At 37.4% G+C, this 23,263-nt stretch overlaps 1 protein-coding gene across 1 annotated transcript in view; it reads left to right on the forward strand.

Annotated features, from left to right (window-relative positions):
- The first annotated feature begins 532 nt into the window (after window positions 1–532).
- The window catches only part of HCN1 (hyperpolarization activated cyclic nucleotide gated potassium channel 1), a 384,422-nt gene continuing 361,691 nt past the window's right edge, over window positions 533–23,263 (forward strand). Inside the window, exon 1 of the mRNA XM_027076395.2 lies at window positions 533–1,065. Within this exon, the coding sequence (XP_026932196.1) occupies window positions 659–1,065 (407 nt within the window). The 5' untranslated portion in view covers window positions 533–658. The remainder of the gene's footprint in view (window positions 1,066–23,263) is intronic.

Here is a 23,263-nt window from a genome sequence, read left to right on the forward strand (position 1 = left end):
ATCTAGCTTTCCACGTGAATTTTCTGCATGCAGAGCCAAGCTCTCTCCCTTTCCCAATCTGTAACATCATTCAAACAGGCGTTCAGACAATGTGACAATGCCTCAGTGAGTTTCAGGGTGTTTATTTCTTTCGGACGAACATAATCCGCTAGCTCAGTCTTTCTCTGCCTCTCTGCCTCTCTCTCTACTCTTACGTGCAAACATACACCGACTCTCTCACAACATGTACAAATAAATGCCTCGGAGGGCTCCCGAGTTCAATGTCACGCTGGGCAGAAGTGGAGCAAGAGTGCAGGGAGAGTGCGCGCTGTGCGGGCGGGGAGAGAGCCTTTCCGGCCAGCAGAGGGCAGCCGAGGGGAGGCGCTGGCGCGCGAGGGCTGAGCGGAGCCTCGCCTCGCTCGGGCAGCCTCAGCCTCAGCACCAGCCGCGGCGGAACCGGGAGCGCAGCCACTAAGGGCAGCGGCGGCGGCGGGAGCGAGGCGCGCAGGGAGCAGCGGCGCGGGCGGGAAGCAGAAGCCGCCGCCGCCGCCGCCGCCGCGACGGGCAGCCGGGCTCGCAGGCAGCCAGCTCGGGCCCCTGCCCCCTCGGCTTCGTGCCCCCGGCGCCGGGCGGCCGGCGGGTCTGGAGCCCGCGCCGTCGCCGGCCGCGTCCCCCGGGCATGGAAGGAGGCGGCAAACCCAACTCCTCGTCCAACAGCCGGGACGATGGCAACAGCGTCTTCCCCGCCAAGGCGCCCGCGACGGGCGCGGGGTCGGCCGCGGCCGACAAGCGCCTGGGCACCCCGCCGGGGGGCGGCGGGGCCGGCGCGAAGGAGCACGGCAACTCGGTGTGCTTCAAGGTGGACGGCGGCGGCGGCGGCGGCGAGGAGTCGGCCGGGGGCTTCGAGGACGCCGAGGGCCCCCGGCGGCAGTACGGCTTCATGCAGAGGCAGTTCACCTCCATGCTGCAGCCCGGGGTCAACAAATTCTCCCTCCGCATGTTTGGGAGCCAGAAGGCGGTGGAAAAGGAGCAGGAAAGGGTTAAAACTGCAGGCTTCTGGATTATCCACCCTTACAGCGATTTCAGGTGAGGACTCCCTGCCGCCGCCCCACCCTCCCTTCCGGGCGCGCCCTCCAACACGCGTCCCGGCACCTGGGAGGGGGCGCCCGGGGACTCGGAGGGAGGGGTTGCGGGGCGGGAGAGGGGTGGCGCTGCCGGCGGCTTCCACTCCGGCTGCTCGGGCTCCACTCTTCAACTAGTTTCCGCCGAGGAGGGGGTGGGATGAGGAGCTCCTGTTGCCCGGGAATCCCTGGGAGCTTTCGCCTCCTTTGCCTTGTGAACTTTGGGGATACATCGGGGAAGATGTGACCCCCCCCCCCCCAGATGGGAGGATGCTAAGTTGTGCCAAAAAACGACAACAACAACAACAAAACAAAAAACCAAAAAACAAAAAAACTTTTACTTCGGAGCTGAGAGTGTAAGGAAGCGGCCAGAAAGTCGTCTTTGGGGTGACACCCATCCTCGCGCTTCCCCCCGCCTTTCCCAAAGGGGAAGAAGGCGCTCCTGGGTTTGAGGAGAGGATGGGGCAAGCGGAGACAGTGACTCACAAGTCCTAGCTGTTCCAGCCGCTCTCACCCCTGGGGAATGTTAATCTGTTTTTCATCTGCTTATAGGCACTGGGCATCTTCAATGCATTTCTTCAGAATAGTGGTTGGCAGGCTCAGGAAGGGCAATTTGCGCTTGGATAGTCCCTGACTTGAGATTTGAGCCGGGCAGGCGCTGCCAGCTTGGGCAGCAGCGTGGCAGGAAGCTTCGAGTTCCAGAAACAGACAGGGGGCGTTTCCAGAGCCCCCTCCCTGAGACTGAGAGACACCCTTTCTTGACCTTGACTACAAGTCTGTTTCGGAAATCTCTTTCCCATTTCCCAGCCCGGGAACTAGGGCAGGAGGAGAGCTGTCCGCCAGGGAAACTGCTTCGGAGAATTAAAATTAAGACGTTTCCCGATCTTATTTGTCGCCCAAGTATGTATTCGGTTATAAGCATGTTTAGAGATTATCAAATGAAGGTCGTGAAGTAGATCCTCTTATTAACGTGCGCACACGCTGCAGCTTCCGAATAAGGTTGGGTTTTCCATTTAAATTCTAAAACTCAGGGTGGCTTGCCTTTTCTTTTTTCTTTCTTTCTTTCTTTCTTTCTTTCTTTCTTTCTTTCTTTCTTTCTAAATGAATTCATTCGAAAAAGAAAAAGAATCAGTGAAAAAAGAGTATATGTGCAAATTAAGCCGATTTAATAGGCGTCTATTAAACAGCAATCAAAGATAGCGATAAAAAGCAGCGTTACTTTGAGTTATGTTTAAGAGAAATTGCCATCGACTCCATGCCTCCGCAGGAGCTGTCCACAGTTCTGAATGACATTAGCTTTGGAAAACCCAAACTCCTGCCGCACTAAGCCTGGGAGTGAACGTCTTCACCTTCTTTGAATTTTATATATTGTCTCAGAAATCAGTAGCATCTATTATTTATGCATAGAGTGAATGGCTTTTAGGAAGTGTATCATTTTAAGGTTCTTATTTACCAAAACATGTAACAAAATCCAAAGGAGGACTTATGGAATGTAATGACATTTATAGTCTATAGCAAATTAAGATTTGGATTGTAAGAATGTTTACGTTGAAAAGGATCTAAATAAACTGCCACGTTTCCTCCCTCAGGAAGATAAGCAGACTTATAAATGACCTTGTTTTAAGGCACATTAGACTGTTATGTTCTTTAAAATTTTAAAGGTTAGAATCAAATGTAGAAAACTATCTCTCCCTCAATCCTCAGTGGAAATATGTTGCAACCTAGTACCCTTTTTTTTTCTTTCATGAGAAAAACTTTACAAGGAAACAGGCTTCAGCCTTAATAACAAAAGTAAGCATGGCGTTTCCAGTAATATATGTGGTTCACTGTTCACATGCAAATAAAATGCTACACTTTATTTATTTTACCTGAATTGAGTGATCCCTTTTGATTACTTTTACTTTTATTTCTTGAACAATGTAAAAAGAGACTACACTTTTCAAAATGTGGCACATGGTACATAATTAAACTCTTATCTCCTACTGAATAAAAACATAGGGCCACCTTTCAGGAATTGGAATAGTGTGCCAGAATCTTTTGAATGAATGAAATTCATGAAATTAAAGATTCTCCACATTTTCTCAAGTGAATCATCTGAGACAAATATCAAACAACAAAAAAAGTGACTAAGAAATAAATTGAGATCAGATGATGGTTAACTTTTACCATGCACTTCAAATAAATGAGAAATGATTAAAAAGTGAGGTAATACTCTAAACAAAATCCAGTGTGGAGTAGTTTGCAATACTGGATTTTCTCTTGCATAACTGGACAAAAGGAAATGTCAGACACAAATTAAACAATTACTAGGTTTAGGTTTCTAACTGGAAGGTATCTGAAAAAGATAGATTTTAAAACTCGCAATTACAATATATGTTTTTCCAAAACAAAAAACTAAGGAAGTAATGATGTAAATACTTATTTGCCTATGTCAAGACATTTAAATCTTATTGTTATTTCATTAACATTTTTATATGATATCAATAAGATTTCTCAAAACCTATATAACATGTCAGGATAATGTAACGGAAAAAGCAGAAATAAGAAAGACAAAACTCTGGCAGTACTTTTTTTCCTAAAGGACAAGAAATATGGGAAAAATCTCTAACATAGTAGAAATGTTATGGTTATGATCTGTTCACCTCAGGCTCTTTCCTGAAGAAGACACTTTAAGGGTAGGGCTTCGCTATGATTCCTACAATGCCAAACTGATGTTCAGTAATAATTCAGTGACTGAGAAAGTGATAGTTAAGAATCAGTTTCCATGGAGGGGTGGGAGATACTGAAATAAAGTTTTTTTTTTTTTCTTTTTTAACTTGATACTTTCATAAGCTTTTGCATGGCCAAGAAAGTTTACTCATTCTGCTCTTTGGTCAGTCCCATCCTGCTGAATGTAGGGGAGTCTGCCACTCCGGGGTAGGTCAGGACTTTACCACTGCGCTGGTGATCCAGTGTCCCTTTTTAGGATGACTTCTGAGCCAAGGCCTTTTCCACTTCCTGGGCTTTGCTCCCACTGAGACTCCCACAGAGCTAACTAGGTGCTTCTCTCACCTGCCCAAGAGAGCTATTGCTGTGTCTGGCACGTAGTTTTCTCCTATCTCCGGTGTAAGTAGGGCAGAGGCTCTGTATTTCCCTTCTTTCTCAGGAGAGGATGATGTTAGAAGCCTTCAGGGACTAAAGAAGAGTCAAATACTACCAAAACTGTTAGAAATAACCAGGTGGCAGAAAGGGAGATGTGATGATGGAAGCAGAGATCACAGTGATGTCCCAGGAGTCAAAGAGTGCATTCAGTGTCTAAAAGCTTGAAATGGCAAGGAGTGGATTCTCCCCTAGAGCCTCCAGAAGGAACATAGCCTTTGATTTTAGTCTTGTAAGACTTGTTTTTTTCTCTTTGTTTGTTTGTTTTTAGAAATAACTGGGTGGGAGCTAGAGAGTTTAGTAAAAAAAAAAAAAATCTTATGTTTTTGTCTATACCATGGTATGTAATCATCCAAACTAGGGAAAATATAGTTACTTAAAAAGTAAAAGTAGGAGCACCTGGCTGACTTAATCAGTTAAGTGGTCGCCGACTTTTGATCTTGGCTCAGGTCATGATCTTGCCATTTGTGATTTTGAGCCCTGCATCAGGCTCTGTGCTGACAGTGTGGAGCCTGCTTGAAATTCTCTCTTCCACCATAAGAGACTCTTAAAATACAGAAAACAAACTGAGGGTTGATGGCGGGTGGGGGAGAGGGGAAAGTGGGTGAAGGGCATTGAAGAGGGACTTATTGGGATGAGCACTTGGTGTTGTATGGGAGCCAATTTGACAATAAATTATCTTTAAAAAAAATTCTCTCTTCCCCCTCTCTCTGCCCCTCCCCCACTTGTACATGCATCTTCTCTCTTGCTCTCAAAATAAATAAATAAGCTTAAAAAAACCAAAAAGAAAAAAGTAAAATTATACTGGTCTTTGTGTAGTAAGGACACAGTCTCAGTCTTGCTGAGTTTCATGTGTACCACACACACAAAAAGAAATATCTAATTAGGAGGTTAAATGTGATTTTTCTTGAGATTACTAACAGTGATTATATGTTTATTAGCTAAAATTTTATTTTTTATTTATTTAATAAAAAGGTGACTCTGGCCTAGCATTGTGCTTTCACAGCTAATCTATAGTTATGACATAATCATTCAAATGGATTGAAGGAATAGAGGACTTTTCTGGATGTTTTTTTATTATCTGAGTTGGTTTTTATTATTTGGATGGTTTTTATTATCTGAGTAATTTACCTTGGAAGAATTTATCCCCAGACTATTTGCCATTTCAGGGATTCTGACATTATTTTCCTGGGTCACACTTATATATAGGGCTCTTTTATAGATAATGTTCCCATTTCATATATATTGTCGGCCAACATCTTGCCTCTGGTAAGGGAGGAGATTTTATATCTTGGCTTGTTATTTCTTCCACTACTTTTCATCAATTAGTATGAACAACTGTACGAAAAGCTTATTGTGTCGTAAGTACACAAGGACCCTAGAGACGGGAGTCACTTCCTGAAGCTATTGCCATTTCTGGCCTTCCATCTCTGCTTCGTGTTGCAGCCACAATAATAGTGATGTCAGAGGTCACTGATATGTTCATTAGTGAAGGGAGGCTTCGCCCATATTACACAGTAAGTCAGAGACAGGCCTTTGTTTCTAGGAGCTTCTCAGGAAAAAAACAATTCAACCTTCTGGGGTTTAAGGACTAATTAGCCTACTGTTATGTTATCTTTGTGCTAAATGCAATCTGTACGCTCCCAGCAATGCTCCTTTTATTTGTTTTCCATATCAACACAGCCAAAATTAACCATAAGAATTTATTTATTTTCTCTGTTGGGTGAAACTTTTTATATCTTATAAATTCAATTAAGTTTTTCCTAGTGACTCTTCCAACTGTTAGGCCCAATTAAAGTGAAATGATTTGGAAGTATGAATTTATTCCATTACTTTTTCTTAGTATCCGTTTAAGTTGCAAAACTTTAAATTTTATTTGATGTTTCACTATTTAATTGCATTTGATAGATATTAGTGTGACATTATACTATTAAAATGTTACAAGATGTTTTGCATTTTTTTTCTGAGCAACTTTCCCTTTAAACCTACTTTTGGGACTTATTATAAATTGAGAATCTTTGGGCAGATGCATTTTTACCAATTCACATTTAATTATGTTGACTTGTATTTATGAACTTGAATGTTGATGAGTAATGCAAGAATTTTAAATGCATTAGAATAATACATTACTCATTATCAAAAGCTTATTTAACAAAATCTAATTAAGCTATATCTGCTTGGTCAAAAACCACAAACTGAAGCAACACCAACACCAAAAAGCAATTTAAGTAGTATTTGTAATTCTGCATTATTCATTATTCAATGAACCTATCTATATCCCAAAGTGAGTAAGAGGCAGGCAAAATATATCTGATGTGATGCTTATGTGAACATTTTGCCATTCTAAGTGTAATTCTTTTCTTTAGCAGATAATTCACTTCATTACTTAGAGACAAGTAAGTAATGGGTTAAGGGTAAGGACTTTCAAATATAGTTTCTTATAATTAAAATACAAATTATGGCAAACCATAGCACCACAATGAAGAGTGCTGAACATTTTCAGAGTCTGTGAAAAATTTTCGTTTTATCATTTTGTACAAAGAAGTAACAAACTATGAGTTAGGCAGCAGAGGTGGTGATAATGAAGAAAAAATCTGCATATACTAGGAAAAAAGACTGTTTTTACTTAGACTGAATACTTTTCTTCTACAAATAAATTTCTTTGTGAAGGCATCTTGATACACAACTTACCATTATTTTTTTTCAAAAAAAAAAAAATCAAGGGAATATGGTGATGCTCCCTGGTGCATCCTGGTATTATCTATGTTATTGCAAAAGAAACCATTCTGATGCTATTAATTCTCTGTGGTGTGTGTGTGTGTGTGTGTGTGTGTGTGTGTGTGTGTGTATGTGCGTTGTGCATGTGGAATGAAACTATTCAAGGGACCTCTGTACACGATTATATGCACACAGCATATATATTGATGTTGATTATTTTTTTTAATTTTTTTAACGTTTTTATTTATTTTTGAGACAGAGAGAGACAGAGCATGAATGGGGGAGGGGCAGAGAGAGAAGGAGACACAGAATCGGAAGCAGGGTCCAGGCTCTGAGCCATCAGCCCAGAGCCCGACGCGGGGCTCGAACTCATGGACCGTGAGATCGTGACCTGAGCCGAAGTTGGATGCTTAACCGACTGAGCCAACCAGGCGCCCCGATGTTGATTATTTTTTAGTTGAACGTTTACCTGACACTTTCACCCAAGTTTGAGTGACAAAAATGGATGTCATGGCCCTTTTCAAGTTTAATAGTTAATTTCCCCATAATAATCTTCAGCCATTTCACATAGTAACTGACCACTTGGTTAAAGCAAAGTAGCAAAATTATACATGTCCTGGATTTATAATTGGACCATCTTATTTATGTAGACCTGTTTTTATTTTTAAGACATTAGCTACAATTCTAAAGAAGTCAGGCTAATTAAACATATACAGAATTAGCAACTATTTACAGATTTTGTACTTTCAGGTTAAATAGTGCTGCAGTGAACATCTTTATATATTACTCTTCATTATATTTTGGACAGTCCAGGGAATGGAATTACTGACTGTGAACATTTTAGAGATTCTATACATATTGACTTTACCAATTAACATTGCCACTGGTTGAGACACTTTTTTTTAAACAAAAATGTTTATTTATTTTGAGAGCGAGAGAGAGGAGCAAGCGAGCATGTGAGCAGGGGAAGGGCAGAGAGAGAGAGAGAGAAAGAGAGAGAGAGAGAGAGAGAGAATTTCAAGCAGGCTCTGTGCTGTCAGCGCAGAGCCTGATACAGGATTCGATCCCACGAACTGTGAAATCATGATCTTAGTGGAGATCAAGAGTCAGATGCTCCTCTGACTGAGCCACCTAGGCACCCAGGGGCACTTTTTAAAATTGTGAGTGACATAGGTTTATCAGTGTTGCTGAGATTTCTGTTTAGATGTGCACAAGTAGTTTTAGGACAGAAAGTCAAAACTATATTTGTCATAGAGTAGCAAGAGTGATCTTGAAAAGCAAATAATATTACTTAATGTCTAATAATATCATGCCGCTTAAAACCCTTTAGAGGCTTCCCATTTCTCTTACAGTACATTTGAGCTACAAGATGAGCTACAAGATCTTGAATAGTTTCAGTTTATCTATGCAACCTCCTCACCCACAACTTACTCCCTCACTATTTTCTGGACACCTGGGTAAATTTTCAGCCCCTACAGTAAGCTGAGTTCTCCCCACCACAGAGGTTTTGATGTCTAAAATTCTCTTTTTACTTTCTGTCATTTTGCATCACACCTAGTTTCTCCTTGTCATTTGGATTTTCATTTAATCATTATGATCACCCTCAGCTTTCACCCCCCCCCCCATTTAGTTTTCTATCTGGGTCTCTTCTTTCATTGGAATTTATAGTTACATTTATTTTATTTATGTCCCTCCACTAGAATTTAAATTCCATGACCTCATCTATATTACTCAATTTTGTATTTCTAATGCCATTAAAGTACACATAAGAGATTGTTTTCCTGCTTCAATTTTCTCAGATGCTTTATTTTTAACAGCTTTTTGAGCTGTAATTCAGTTACAGTATAATTCACTCATTTAAAGTATATGATTGAATTTTTTCTAGTATGTTCACAGAGTTGTACAGCCATTACCCAAACCAATTTTAGAAAATTGTATCACTCCAAGTAGGAACCCCTACCTATTAGCACTCATTTCTCTCTCCCCTTCCTTCCTGCCCCCATTGCTGTAAGCAGTCCGCAATCTACTTTCTGCCTCCAGAGATTGTTTTTTTCTGGACATTTCATGTCAATGAGATGATATAATGTGTAGTCTTTCGTTATTGGCTTCTTTCACTTAGCATATTTTCAAGTCTCATCCATGCTGTAGCATGTTTCAGCACTTTCTCTTTTGCGGAAGACTGTTCTGTTGTATGGCTATACCAGATTTGTTTATCCATTCATCAGTTGATGCACATCTGCATTGTTTCTACCTTTCAGCCACTGTGAATACTGCTGATGTGAACATTCTTGTACAGTTTCTTGTGAGGAGATGTATTTTCATTTATCTTAGAATTGAAATCACTGGGTCAGCATACAGACTTTTAACAAATGTTATTGAATGAATAGACAACTAATTAGTCTGCAACCAGGATGTGCACACATTTAATCTTACAATTAGTAAATCCAGATAAAGAAAGCTCTTCCTTTCCCTAAAGCAACACCTAGCATCCACTCTCCACTGCCACCTGCAAGGACATGTCACAACCATTACATTTCCCTGCCCAGCGTGCAGATGACTAAATGAAACTGCAGGAACATTAAGTAGCATGAACATGGTGACATAGATAGTAAGAACTGGGCCAGGAATTCAGCTCTTCTGAATCTTAATTCTGTCACTCCAACCTAAAAGGAAGCAAGGCTGCTAGTATAAGTAATTCTCCTAACCTGCAAGGAAACATTATGGATTAAACCTGATCATTTATTCTTCCTACCTCTTGAAACCATTCCAAAATAATATGAGAAGACACACAGATAGATAAATAGAAGAAAGAGGAGAAAACAGAGAACAAGAGATCTCAAAAACATTTTGGAAAATACGAAAGCTAATGGAGAAATTATATTTTACTTCCAGGATTCTTCACCACTGAGCCCCAGAGTTGCTTAGGACATGAGGTACCAGTTAAGAAGCAGTTTCCAGGAAAGCCAGGCTGAAATTCACTTCCTAGTGAATACAGAACTTTCAGTCTTAACATTAGAATGTTTGGAGTCAGGCCAATTCTCCCCAAGCAGGACACAAGAAAACTATATCCAATGGGAGACATTTCAAGATCTTCCAGTAAAAATTCTTGTTCGTTATCTAACGATTTTTCAAAAAGCCTTACATATGTACATAGAGACTGTAATTATATGTTGGTATTCTATCATCTAATATGATATGTAAGCAAAACATTATGAGTCTTCTGAGAAAAGTCTCCATCATAAAAGAGAGAGACTAAGTCAAAGAGCAAAAGAAAGTCCAGAGAACAGAGAGGCATTTGGGGTTAAGGGAAATTACATTATTAAAAAGAGTCTATAAATTATGTCTTCAGGAAGATATTTTATGTAAGACAACAAGAACAATATGCTGTGAAAAGAGTATCCAGAAAATTTTTTTCAAAAAGTGCTCACATGTAAGAAGTTGGAACATGAAGTCTAGGAAACCTCTCAGAATTAGGGCAAAAAGAAGAAAGAACAGAACATGTAATGAATAAAATAAAGGATAACTCATCAGGTCAAAATCTATAAAAAACAGTTTCAAAATGAGAACAAGTGTGAAAAGGGACATATGGAATTAACAGGGACATTTTAAACAAAAGTTTCCAGATAGCAGGAAGTGAAATGTCTTTTCTGAGAAACTCGCAGAATGCTCAGCATCAGGGAAGGAGAAGACCCCACAAAGGGTCTCCACACAGAAGCTGGGTCAGAAGACAATACAAAAATTGTTCAAAGAGAAATTTACATATGAAGAAGTGGGAAAAATACTGTAAGCTAAATGATACTGTAGCAGTCTCCAAAATTCTGGGTTTTAGTTTTTTTCAATTATAAAATGAGGAAAATAACATATGTATCTTATCAGGTTGTTGGAGCGATACATGTTTTATGTTGATATAAATATTTTTATAGTGTCTAGATACACGGTGCTTAGAAATTATGCTCTGCACTTAATGCTATGTAATTGTTAGCTATTATCATGAAAGTAAATTTGAAATGGAATTAAGGAGTGTGAACTATTTGAGAAAAGAAAATACTCTCTTCGCACATACTTGACAATCTTCAGAATTCTTTAAAGCAAATGTGTCTGTGAAGACAGGGCCATAGAAGCATTAGGCTGTTCTGATTTCTTTTTATCTTGTTAAGTCTCTGCGGCAGAAACCCTGATGTACAATGGTAGGTTTTGTGTGTGCTATATGAAATAGCTTCACTCATGAGGCAATTAGCACTGGAAAACTTCTAATGCATCCTCTATCTGTAAAACTTTGCAGATACACCATTATTATCTTCAAAGTTGGTATAGAATGCTATCATACTGAACATTCAGAATAGCTTTTAGGGAAAATTCTAACGGCATTGAGTTGCATGTACTCCTTCCTGTTAATTTTTATTTTCGTTAGGAAATGGCATAGTTAAACCATTTGGTATCTTATTTCAAATCAGTTAAACGTTATATAGGAGCCAAATAAAATGATTCATAACTTGCTAAATTCTTTCATTTTTTTATTGTCAAATTTAATAGTCTATGAAAAATGGTTATTTGGAAATATAAGAAAGATTGCAAATTTAAAAGGATGATTTTAATGTCTTTTTTTACATCATTTTTGAGCAGATGTCACTTATTACCCTTGCAGAATGTGTTAGCCTTGTTTTTTTAAAGATAATATACCTTATTAAAAATTATGCAATCTTAGTTGAGAGATGTGAGTAGGAGCTGAGAAAATGAATGTTGAGTGTTATATTGGTGGTACTTACAGGTAAAATGAGTACTCCTTATTTTTTCTATAGAGAAGTTATTCATTATTTAAATGATTATTTTTAGAAAGGTTATTTGTTCTGAGCAATAAATTGGGTATTTGTTTTGAATAATCATGTAAGTGAATTAGGTTGAAGATTAGAGACAGTCTTGGATTCAGATGTATTTTTTTGGTTTATAAAACGGCAGAGGTACATGCTGAAACTGCCTAGTTATGGTTGTATCTGTACTGAACAATATAAATAACCCAGGGATTCTGTAAGCTGTAATTATTGGTTAAGCTAATTATTCATGCCTGTCCATTAGTGACTGTCAGGTTGTCAGGCTCATAGAATACTTTAAGAATCAAATGAAAGTTGTGGATCCTCTGTCCTAGAAAAGTGCATATATTCACAAAATTTTATCTGTGATTTCAAGAGGTTTGTGGTTCCCTGCAAGCGCATTTATTTTTGGCCTCCAGCTTAAGACTTCCTGAACTATCTAATATTTTTACACAGAAGTATGATACTAAAAACAATGGGTAGAAGATAGCTAGAGACAGAGTTTCGTTTGGACAAGCCATTGAAGAATTAGAACTGAGGCTAGGAAGATTTGTCTCAAGGGGCAGAGAATTCCCTGTCAACCAAACAGCTTAGTTCTGAGGCTACATACGTGGTCAGCAGGGATTGAATAGATGTTTGTTCTTGATGGGTCAGTCAGTGCAATAAAGTCAGTGCACAAAGTGATAGCGAGAAACAGTTGGGATGAGAGGACACTAGATGATTTTTTGTAGATGATGTTTACCTGCTTTGAAAAGCTGATTGAGGGATGCCTGGGTGGCTCAGTCAGTTAAGCGTCCAACTTTTTGTTTCAGCTCAGGTCATGATCTCATGGTTCACAGGTTTGAGTCGCATGTCAGGCTCTGCACTGACAAAGCAGAACTGGCTTGGGAATCTCTCTCTCCCTGTCTCTCTGCCCCTCCCCTCACTCACTCACTCTCTCTCAAAATAAATAAATAAACTAAAAAACAAAACAAAACATCTGATCGAATCAACTGAGAGATGATCAAGCTAACTGTAAAGTTCATAGGGTGGCTGATGGTAAGATAAATATTTTAAAATATATCAGTAAGTTTTCTACATATTAACAACCATGATTGAGGATATATAATATAAAAAGAATCACCAGCTATAAGAGCCAAAAATATAATCTACCTGAATTTGATATTTGAAAAAAAATTCAAATCCATATATTAAAGGATAAATGATACGATAAGTAGTATTAATCAACTAAAACGGTTGAGTAAAATCCATTCTCCTCAGTTTTCAGTAAAATGAAATCCAAATAATTTTAAACTTACAAAAGATAAAAACAACTGAAATCAGAATACCTAGAAAAGTATTAGTGAATTATTTAATCCTGTTGCCACGGGCAGAGCTTCCCAACATAATACTCTAGAGACTGTGTAAATTGTTGCAGGCTTTCTGAAGGTCTATTTGACCCTTATAAAAAGTTCTTGAAAATGTATAGACTAGTAAATTATCTGGCAGAAAAATTGTGACATGTTTTGCAAATAGGATGATCCCTACAATACTTAGGGAGAAAGATACAAACAGATAGGAGAAAGATACAAACAGATACAACCTGAGTAAAATTTCAACCCTGTCTGAAACCCCTGCTTATCAGTTATTCCCCATATCTCTGCCCTGTCTTTTCTTCATAGAAGTTATTACGATTTATTGTACTAAATTTTTTGTTTCTCTAATTTGATTATTATCTTTCCTAATCTATAATTAAGCATCACTTAGGGGCTTAAATATAAACCCTAATATAAAGTACTGTATTTCTAAGGCTAGAACCATGTATGGCACAAATTAGGCATTCGATGAATATGAGTGAATGAAGAAATCTTAGCAACATTACGCTCAATCCTAGTTTTTATACACAATTTTCAACAACGAGCTGGTCTTTTCCCTACATTTCCTACAGAAAAAAAAAAAAAAAAAGAAATACTTTAATGTAGTGCAGATAGGCCAACCTAACACAAAGAAACATATACTGAGAAATAAAGGTTGAAGCTATTTAAAATAATACGCATCCATACTTGCATTAATTCTGTGTATTGTAATGTGTGTTTTTATGTAGTTTAAAAAATTGGGAATATATTTTGTGGATATTTTGGGATGACTCTTGTTTTACAGCCCCATAAATGCTATTTAAATGTCATTGCCTTTGGAATCAATGCTATTTTCATCAAAATAGAGCTGAAAATATATCTCTTTGGGCAATGACATTAAGAATGACACTACTTTTTTTTATGTATCATGTTTTTATTTTTTTCTTTTACCCAGTTTTGTTGCCTTTGTATAAGAGTACACATGTCAAGTCCTGTTGTGCAAGGATTGGAAATTAGAACTGTCTCTATAGGTATAATTAATAAAATATTGAGTCTGTGTTTTGAAAGAGGATTAATTTTGAACTTTGGCTTTGTGGTAAGTAGGTTCTTTTACTGTGTTCATCAAACTTAAAAAAAATCCAATGCAAAATTTTCTGAATCAGCACGGTTAAATTGATCCCTGTGTAATGTTAATGGAAAGGATACCATAGATCTTGATACGAGAAAATTGAAGTTGACATAATTTTTAAAATGAAAGGAAACTTGAGTCTTAGAATATAGTGGTAGCTTAGTTTTTGTGCATAAAAATAGAGCAGATAGATAGCACAAACAAAACACATGAATAACACTTATAGCAAAATTATCCCCATGAACTTAAAAAATAAACAGACTGGGACAAGACCTTTTTTTTTGCAAGACCTTTTTTTTGAACTTCCATGTAGGTTGAAAGAAGGAAGTAATGAGAATCAAGGTCATCTGATAAACCAGAGAATAGGCAGACCTCCCCCATACCCAACAGGTATTTGTTGGAGATACAGCCAAAATTGGGGTGGGATTCACACAATCCAATAGCAAAAGCTCTGCAGTAATTTCAAGAGAAAAGATGGCTGATCCCACGTGTGGGGCAGGAAGTACATATTAAGGGCCTGGAACAACTTGACATACCAGATAGTAAGGGAATTATCAAAGACTACTAGGGTAATATAAAAAAGAATCAGGAGTCAACTTGAAAAAGCCAAGATGAGCTTCAAAAAGGGTGAGAATTTCAACAGATTCAAACTCAGAAGATGTTTGAGTTCATAATGATACAAAACATGCTTAACCTCTGAAACTTAATAGAGACTTAATTCCTTACCTCGAAATTTGGGTAAATAAAAGGGAAGAAATCAAGCATTTATCCTGCTTTCCTATATTATCTGAACCAATATGTAACCAAATAGTAGAGGAGGAAAAGAGTATCTTCATAAAATTGTTAAAGTTAATAGATGAAAAAGTAAGGATATTATTAGACAACTGCCATTTTACCATCCTCATTCAATTAATGCATCTAGAGGTTGAGCATCAGTGACCACCAATAACAAAAAAGAGCAAAACTGGATTTTGCATTTTCTTGATAAAAGAACATACACCACGTGTAGTTTTGCCAATGGAATGGAATCTGAATCTCATATGACCTCTGGGTCCAGGTGCCAAACTTCGGGAAATACAAAGGTCAGAGGAACATGCTGAACTTGTACATGTAATCAGCAAAATCCAGTGTTGGGGAATTGATGGGCCTGTCACCCAGTTTCTTCAGCAGACAGATAGTAAAGACAAGAATGGGATGGAAGGGAAAGTGGAGGTTTGACGCAGACCAAACTATGCAATTTAGGGATGCATAATTGTGATGAAACTATATTAAGAAATTCAAGGAAGCAATTACTATGAAAGCCAGCAGAACTGTTATTTCAGAGGGTACGAGGCGGTTGTGATTGGGATTGTACACAGGGAAGGGCTTCCTGGGGGAGTGGTGATAAAGTTCTCCCTCTTGTTTTGGGTGGTGATTTCAAGGATGTTTGATTATAATAAGTCATTATTTTCTGTATCTGTTTTACAATAACAATAAGGAAAAAAGGAGAAGAGGCATTAATTTTCAAAAAGAAAGATCAGGTTATAATGAAAAAAATGTAGTATTCCTATTTATCTTTCTGTTTTACTTATAGATCTGATTTGTGTTTGCAGCAAAACCCTAATAATGTTAAGGCAACACAAGATAATGCAACCTTATGGTGGGAAAATGACCCAGACATAAGCTCCAAAAAGTCAGAACCTTAACTCTTTTGACTTGATTGGAGGAGGTGTTTAATCTCTTTGAAGCTAGTCTGTAAAATTTGGGAAAATGCTATCTGTTGCCTTAAGGATGTAGTGAAAATAAAATATGTGAAAGATGCTTGACACATAACCAATATTTAACAAATATTACATTCTCCTTTCAGCTTCTATTATCCTCTTAAGTGATTAATATATAAGTACAAATAAGTAATAGTGGTTTATCTAAAAGACATAGGATTGTACTCATGAATTCACTCATTCAGTAAGTATTTACTGAATGCTGAGTATGTTTTCAGTGAGTATTAGGTGCTTTAGATATAAAAAAAAATGAAACTAAAGAGTAACAGTCTTTCAGAGACTTTCTGTCTAGTAAAGAAGACAGGCACATGAAGTTTGACTTTAATGGAGGGAAAGAATGCCAATAGGGAAATTGTGCAAAATGATATGCCACCAGAGAAAATCATGATGCATTAATTCTATAATATTTAATTATTAGCTACATTTTATAATTGTTTACTATTTATTTCTGAGAGTTTTGTTGCAAACCATCACAAGTAGTCAACACTTTTGCATGTAATTTTTTTTTTGTTAAAAAGAACTATTTGCTGAGATTATCTCAGATTTTTAACCTTTAAATCTTTATTAGTCTATTGTTACCCTGTTATGATTCTAAAAAGCATAAAGTTTTCAGGCTTGTTGTAAAAGTCAATCAAGTCAAGAATTATTTTGGAATTGTGTGCTTAAAAGGTAGAAAAATCCATTAGAAAATAGCAAAGGGATTACCTATTGACTAAAATGTGGACTGCCTCTATATCCCTTTTCTATGTAAAATAAATCTATGTTCCTTCTGTATCAACACATCATGTTGGAAAGAGAGAGAAAAGCTCTTAACCTACTTTCTATCTTCAATTTTTAACTTTATCATGCTTGTTAATTGCCTGGGTGTCCTTTAACCATCTATTTCCATGATTCTTTCCCAGAGGCTTGGTTTAATTTTAAAAGTGCAGTGTATTCAGCCCTAATTATGTGAGAGCTCACTGCAGGCAAACAGCAAGAGATAGTAATGATCAAAATGTATTTTTAAATCAGTGCGACAGATACCACAAGCAAATTGCTGTAAACATTTAATGACTAGGAAATACAACCATGTAAGGTGATATTTGGAAGCTAATGATATTTGAAAATAAAATTCCTTCTTAGAAACATAATGTCACTAACTGTGACTTTTTTTAAAAAATACATATTTTTGTAGTTTTATATTCTTTCTCTTATCAAGTATTTAAACAAGGTGATCACTCCCACAGCCTCAAATTCTTCTCATCTTCAATAACTAGATGTAAGGTGGTTTTACTTTATCTGAGTTTGAATGAAGTTCACAAAATATGCAGTCTGTGTGCCTGGAAATAGTGTCCATTGTTTCTTTGAAAGGCATGCTATTATGTTGACTTAAACGTCCACAATAAATCAAGATTTTAAACATTTTCTATCACAGTTACTTTTACATTAACTTAGTGGGGGAAATAATTACCATTGAAATGTTTTCACTGGTCATGCAAAGGACAAGAAATAGCCAGTGGTTTATTCTACAAATACAAAGAGTCAAAATGCAGGATTATCTGCTAAATTCTAACTAAGTGCCAGACACTGTTTTGAGTGTCTTTATTATCTTACTGAATCCTTTGAGCAACCCTACAACATTTATTAATTGTGTCATATTACATTCTAGAAAACCAGATTATGGAGCGGATAGGTGGTCAGACAGCTTCTAAGTAGAGAAGCTTGGATTTGAACCCAGGGATCTGGCTCAGAGCCCAGGATCTCAAGCACTTGTCTCAGAGGAATTTAGTCATTTCCTGACCTAGTTGACTCAGTCTTTTTCTCTGGCTTTTTAAAAAATGTAGTGTTAGAATTTATATATTCTTTTCCTGACTATAAGAATCTTAGTTATTTAGGTGATAGTCTTGAATGGGAAATGGTGCCCCATTAGTGAAATATTGGCTGCATTTTTCTGAAAGCTCACTTCTAGTTTGCCATGTGGGATTGCATTCTATATGTAAAAACACAATTGTTCCAAATGCTTGCTTCTTTTTATAAAAAGCTAAATATTTTACATTAAGAGTTAAGGGTAAATCTTGAGAATTGAAATATCCTTATCCAAGCAGGCAACTAAAACAGAAATAAAACTATGATGACTTTTTTTTTTTGCTCTACTTAAGTTTAGTACTCCAGAAACATAAGAACTAGTAAAAAAATTCTATTTCCTAAAAATACTTTCAATTTTCTTTCATTATGTTTTGTATTCTTTTAAATGATAGTGCTTATGTACCAAATGAACAGACTATTCAAATGAAAATAGCAATGAAGAGCCAAACTCATAATGAAGGCATCAGGAGGTGTATGGGAATAGAAAGAAGCTGTACTTTAGCTACAAACATTATTGAAGAAAGATATAGCTATTACACAAAAAAGGTCTATGTTTGCCATTAGGTTGCATCTACAGCCATATAAATATTGTATATTAGATAGCTTATAAATTGGAGTTCATTTGAATAATAATTGCTTGAGAAAATTTAAGAGAGTTGTTATTAGACTTTGAATCTACTGGAAAAAAAAAAACAGGAAGCTAGGAAAGGCAGGAAACAATGTGTAAAGTTTTATGTGGCAGATGGTCAAGAAATTTCCCTAAAACTACAGTCCTGTTATACCTCTGAGATCATTCCTTCTGGTTTCTTGAGGTCTGATACCAAGATATTCCACCTAATGGAATCACTGCACCCCAAAACAATTATTTCATAACCCACCTTTCCTTATTGGGACTGTGAAGCTATAGAAATAATCTGAAGAAACTAAATCCCAAACAGAATGAAACAAAAACAAAAACAGAGATAACTGAAGAATTAAGGAAAATCCTGCTGCAACTTATTTGTTTAAAAATAGAGTTAATTTAAAATTCTTGAAAAAGTGAGGTAAGCGATGTTCCAGTCTTCAAAATCAGAATTTCGTATAATAATGGATATTTCAACACTGTATTTTATTATTTACCCTCTCTAACTTAGGTCAATTTAAATTCTTTTTCTATAAGAAGCATGCTCAAAACACTTTAACACAAAATTAAACCTTTGGCTCTCTGTTATTTTGATGCTTTCATAATTCACTTTTTACCTTTACAGACTTTCGCAAAGAGGAATTTATATTCACTCTCTCCCTTGCTTAGCATTACTCCTAAACCCTGCATTACCGGCTTTCCATTTGAGCAGAATCCTGGGGGAAAACACCCCCAAAACAGAAAACAAACAACAAACCAGCCAAACAATAAATCTTATAAATGTCATTTAATCTCCTTGTTTCTAAATCTAGTAAACACTCTTCAGATTTTAATTTGAACCATTAATGGCGTTTGACACTCCTTTTTGACTTTTCTGACCCTTCACTACTCTGATTATTGGTTAAATGTTATTGGTTCTCAAAGTCTTCAAGGTCTTGTCTCTCCTCACTGTACATTTTCTCCTTGGGAAATGTCATCCATTACCATATCTTGAAGTATCACTGCCTCTTCTGGCCCGGGCCATATTCCTTAGCATCAGCATAACATATCCAACGACCCCTTTGGTGCACTGTGTCACCTTTGATCTGATGGCCAAATGTGCTCTCCAGCTTATGTTTCCTCAAGGATTGGGTGATTAATGATGATACTTAACCTTAAATCTCATTATTATTTTAGGTTTCTGCTTGTTCTTCCCTGGCATTCAACCTGTGATGCATAGATGTGCACAAGGGCATGTACACACACACTCACGCACACAGCCATACGCACACACACCACACCACACTCACCATGACTGACTTATCCTGCCTCCTAAATGTCTCCTAAATCTGTCACCTCTTCATCATCAGTACCAAAGCTCAAGTTCATTTCCTCTCTTATTTTTCTTTTGTGATCCATCCATTGGCTTCTAGTGTGGTTCCCCTTCTTTCTTCAAAACCAACACCTAATTGTTCCTACTACATTTTGCCTTTTTTTTAACATGCATTCTTCTTTCATGTGTCTCTACTTTAGCATGTTTCTTCAGCTATTTGATATGTCTAAGAATGAAACCAAAATTAAAAGCTAAATAGACAACTTTAGTTACCTATACTTTGCAGTTAAGCAGAGAAACAGTACTGGAGTTTACAGAGTTAAACCAGAGGTAATAAACCAGAGTCAGACAATTTGTAATGGAATTCAAGAGGCAGGGCTCTGAGAAATTCTCCGAAACTTCACAGCTATGCAATTCAATTCAATACTGATTTACTAATCACTTAGTATGTGTCAGACACTAAGCTAGACCCAGGATAGAGCACTGAAAAAGGCAGACATCACTCCTCCTTCTTGTGAGTTTATAATCTTGGGTGAAAGACATGCATTAAATGACTAATGAGAGATGATCACTGTTAACAAAGGAAGACTACAGGGTAATATATGGAAGGATAGAGCTAGGAGCTTAATCTAATCCAGGGGGTTAGGAAAAACCTCCATGAAAATGTGACAGTTGAATTTAGAATTCAAAAACAAATAGAAATTAGGGAGGTAAACTAGTAGTTTTAGATGTGGGTGAGGATAGAGTGAAAAACCTGACTCAAGACACTTCAAAGCAGCAACTGCTGACAACGGTTTGAATGATTTCCTACCACTATTAGTTGGATAAATAAGATAGATAGGCTGATGATAGATAGACAGATGATACATTATAGCTAAAAATAGTTAAAATTAATAACTAAAATAAAAAATAGTTAAAGGTATGTCTCAAGGATCACACTGCATATTTATTTTTTCTGTAATGTATCTTCACAACCTTTGCCCATTTTTCCTCTGGCATGATTATATTTGAATATATCCCTATTCAAGGCTTAGATTTCCTACAAATCTTTTGACACATAAAAGATCATTCCTTTGCATTCTCTTGGAATTTATTTATAATTTATATTCCATTATCTTGAGACTGCATATATTGCCTGGTTATTTTAGCCATTCTATTCTTTCCTCTGTTTTCTCAAATTTTCCCCAGAACGTTTATGTCTTCTGCCTCTTTTAGTTTTGTCCCCTTCCTTACTCTTTACCTAAGTAGCCTGAATGATATGCTCCAAACACATCTTACTTTAAGCATGGTAAAATTTTTATTCTGATTTCCCTGTAGAGAAATATGCAAATCAAAATACAGGACAGTTATAGTTTGTATTTTATTTTATTTTATTTTATTTTATTTTATTTATGACTTCTAATGCATGTGATATAATGTATCTGATTAACAGATAAAACTATGGGGTGCCTGTGTGGCTCAGTCAGTTAAGTGCCCCACTCTTGATTTCATCTCAGGTCATAATCTAATGGTTTGTGACATCCAGCCCAGTGGGGCTCTGAACTGACAGGGCTGAGCCTACTTGGGATTCTCTCTCCTTCTCCCTCTGTCCCTCCTCTGCTCATGCATGTGTGCGTGCTCTCTCTCTCTCTCTCTCTCTCAAAATAAATAAATAAGTGTTAAAAAAAACCCACAACTATATAAGTATGTATAGATTTGCTTGTATGTGTGTGCATGTTTCTAGAGCAATTTATACTCCTATCACTCTTTATGTAATGATAAGACACATATTAAAAATCTGGTTGGGGGCACCTGGGTGGCTCAGTCAGTTAAGCAACCAACTTCAACTCAGGTCATGATCTCACAGTTCATGAATTCAAGCCCTACATTGGGCTCTCTGCTGTCCGCACAGAGCCCGCTTTGGATCCCCTATACTCACCTCCCTCTCTGCCCCTCTCCTGCTTGTGCACGCACGTTCTCTCTCTCTCTCAAAAAATAAACATTAAAAAAAACTGGTTGTTTTCCTAAAGATCTCATAGACAATATGACTTATGATGACAAAGGAGATCATACTGGAAAAGCTAAGTGATAAAAGGATGTAAACATTTGAAATAAAGTGATCCTTCGAGAAAGGACCAATTTGACAATAAATTACATATTAAAAAAGAAAGAAAGCAAGCTTCTGGAAATAAATCTTGTGTGTATAAAATCCAGCTATGTCAGAATACTCGCATATGCACGCACATACTTCGTAAGCCATGTGAAGTAGGGAAGCATAAGCATACGCACAACTGCAGTGAAGAGCTCCCTGTTTGTCTTGATCCAAGTAGAGAGTAACTGGGCTGCATGTGGGCAGAGTTGCGAAGTATGAATAATCTGTGGTCTGCTTACCAGCCTTTCCTGCAGCATTTTTCTGTTCTTGCTCCTGAGCCTCTTTCCCATTAAACAGAAAAGTATCTGGCACCAACTATTATTAATGATAGTTAGACTTAAGTGTATGCATGCTGAAGTGACTTTATCCTATTTTTTAAATTTATGTTTTTCTATCTAATGATGGAAAAGAAATTTCACAGTGGAAGAAGTGAGCAAATTACTTAATGCAGGCAGGTGATGGGAGCTGTACAGAGATGACCCTTAATCATATTAGGCTATTTGGCTCTTCCTGAAGGTATAGCTGATTTAATACTTTGGGATGATCCGGGGAAAGGTCAAAAGATACAGTCAAGTATAACAAATGGGGCTGAGGATGAAGAACATAAATTTGTAGTGCCATGCTTGGCATGGTTGTGCAATTTTTCTCTAACAGTTCAGCATCTCTATGTATCCAGAGAGCATTCACGTTCTAGCCTCTATCCACATTGGGTTTGGCGGGATGATGTGTTGGAATGAAGGGTCACCGGTGACTCAGTGGCCCAGAGAATGAGCCCTCTAGGTGATCTGCCATGAGACCCAGTGTGTGTGGGAAAGGACCGGCCATGAGATGTTTGAATGACTAGGTCATAGATATAATGTGGCTAATAAAGTGAGATAGAGGGCTTGACTGGCTTCAGATATTTTAAGGGACAAAAGTTGATTTCCTGACACATCTAAATCTGGAGCAAAGCTAGTATCAGACTTGGTATTAGACGGGTGCTGTAAATTAGTGAAAGTATGTGGAAGTGTGTCTTTCCCAAGACAGAGCTTATGAAATTCAGAGTAGTACTGAGAGTAACAGTTCCAGAATGATTATCGAATCATATTTTCCAGGAAAGTCTGTTGCCACTTGTGTATATTTTTCAAGTAGCAATAATTTCTTGGGAATTCTGAAGTTTTGTGCCACCTACATTCAATATATAGTTAGGCGGTTTTATATCCATGCAGCTTTTATTGAAAATGCACTCCTTCTGTACTTTCTTATTTTAAATCCCACAATTATTTTTAGCCATATTCAAAATATATTAACAAAATATTCAGTTTTCATGATATTGAAAAATCTTGTCAGTTTGTAACATCATTTCCTGATTTATATGTCATGACTA

Source organism: Acinonyx jubatus, chromosome A1, assembly GCF_027475565.1.
Source record: "Acinonyx jubatus isolate Ajub_Pintada_27869175 chromosome A1, VMU_Ajub_asm_v1.0, whole genome shotgun sequence".
NCBI lineage: Eukaryota > Metazoa > Chordata > Mammalia > Carnivora > Felidae > Acinonyx > Acinonyx jubatus.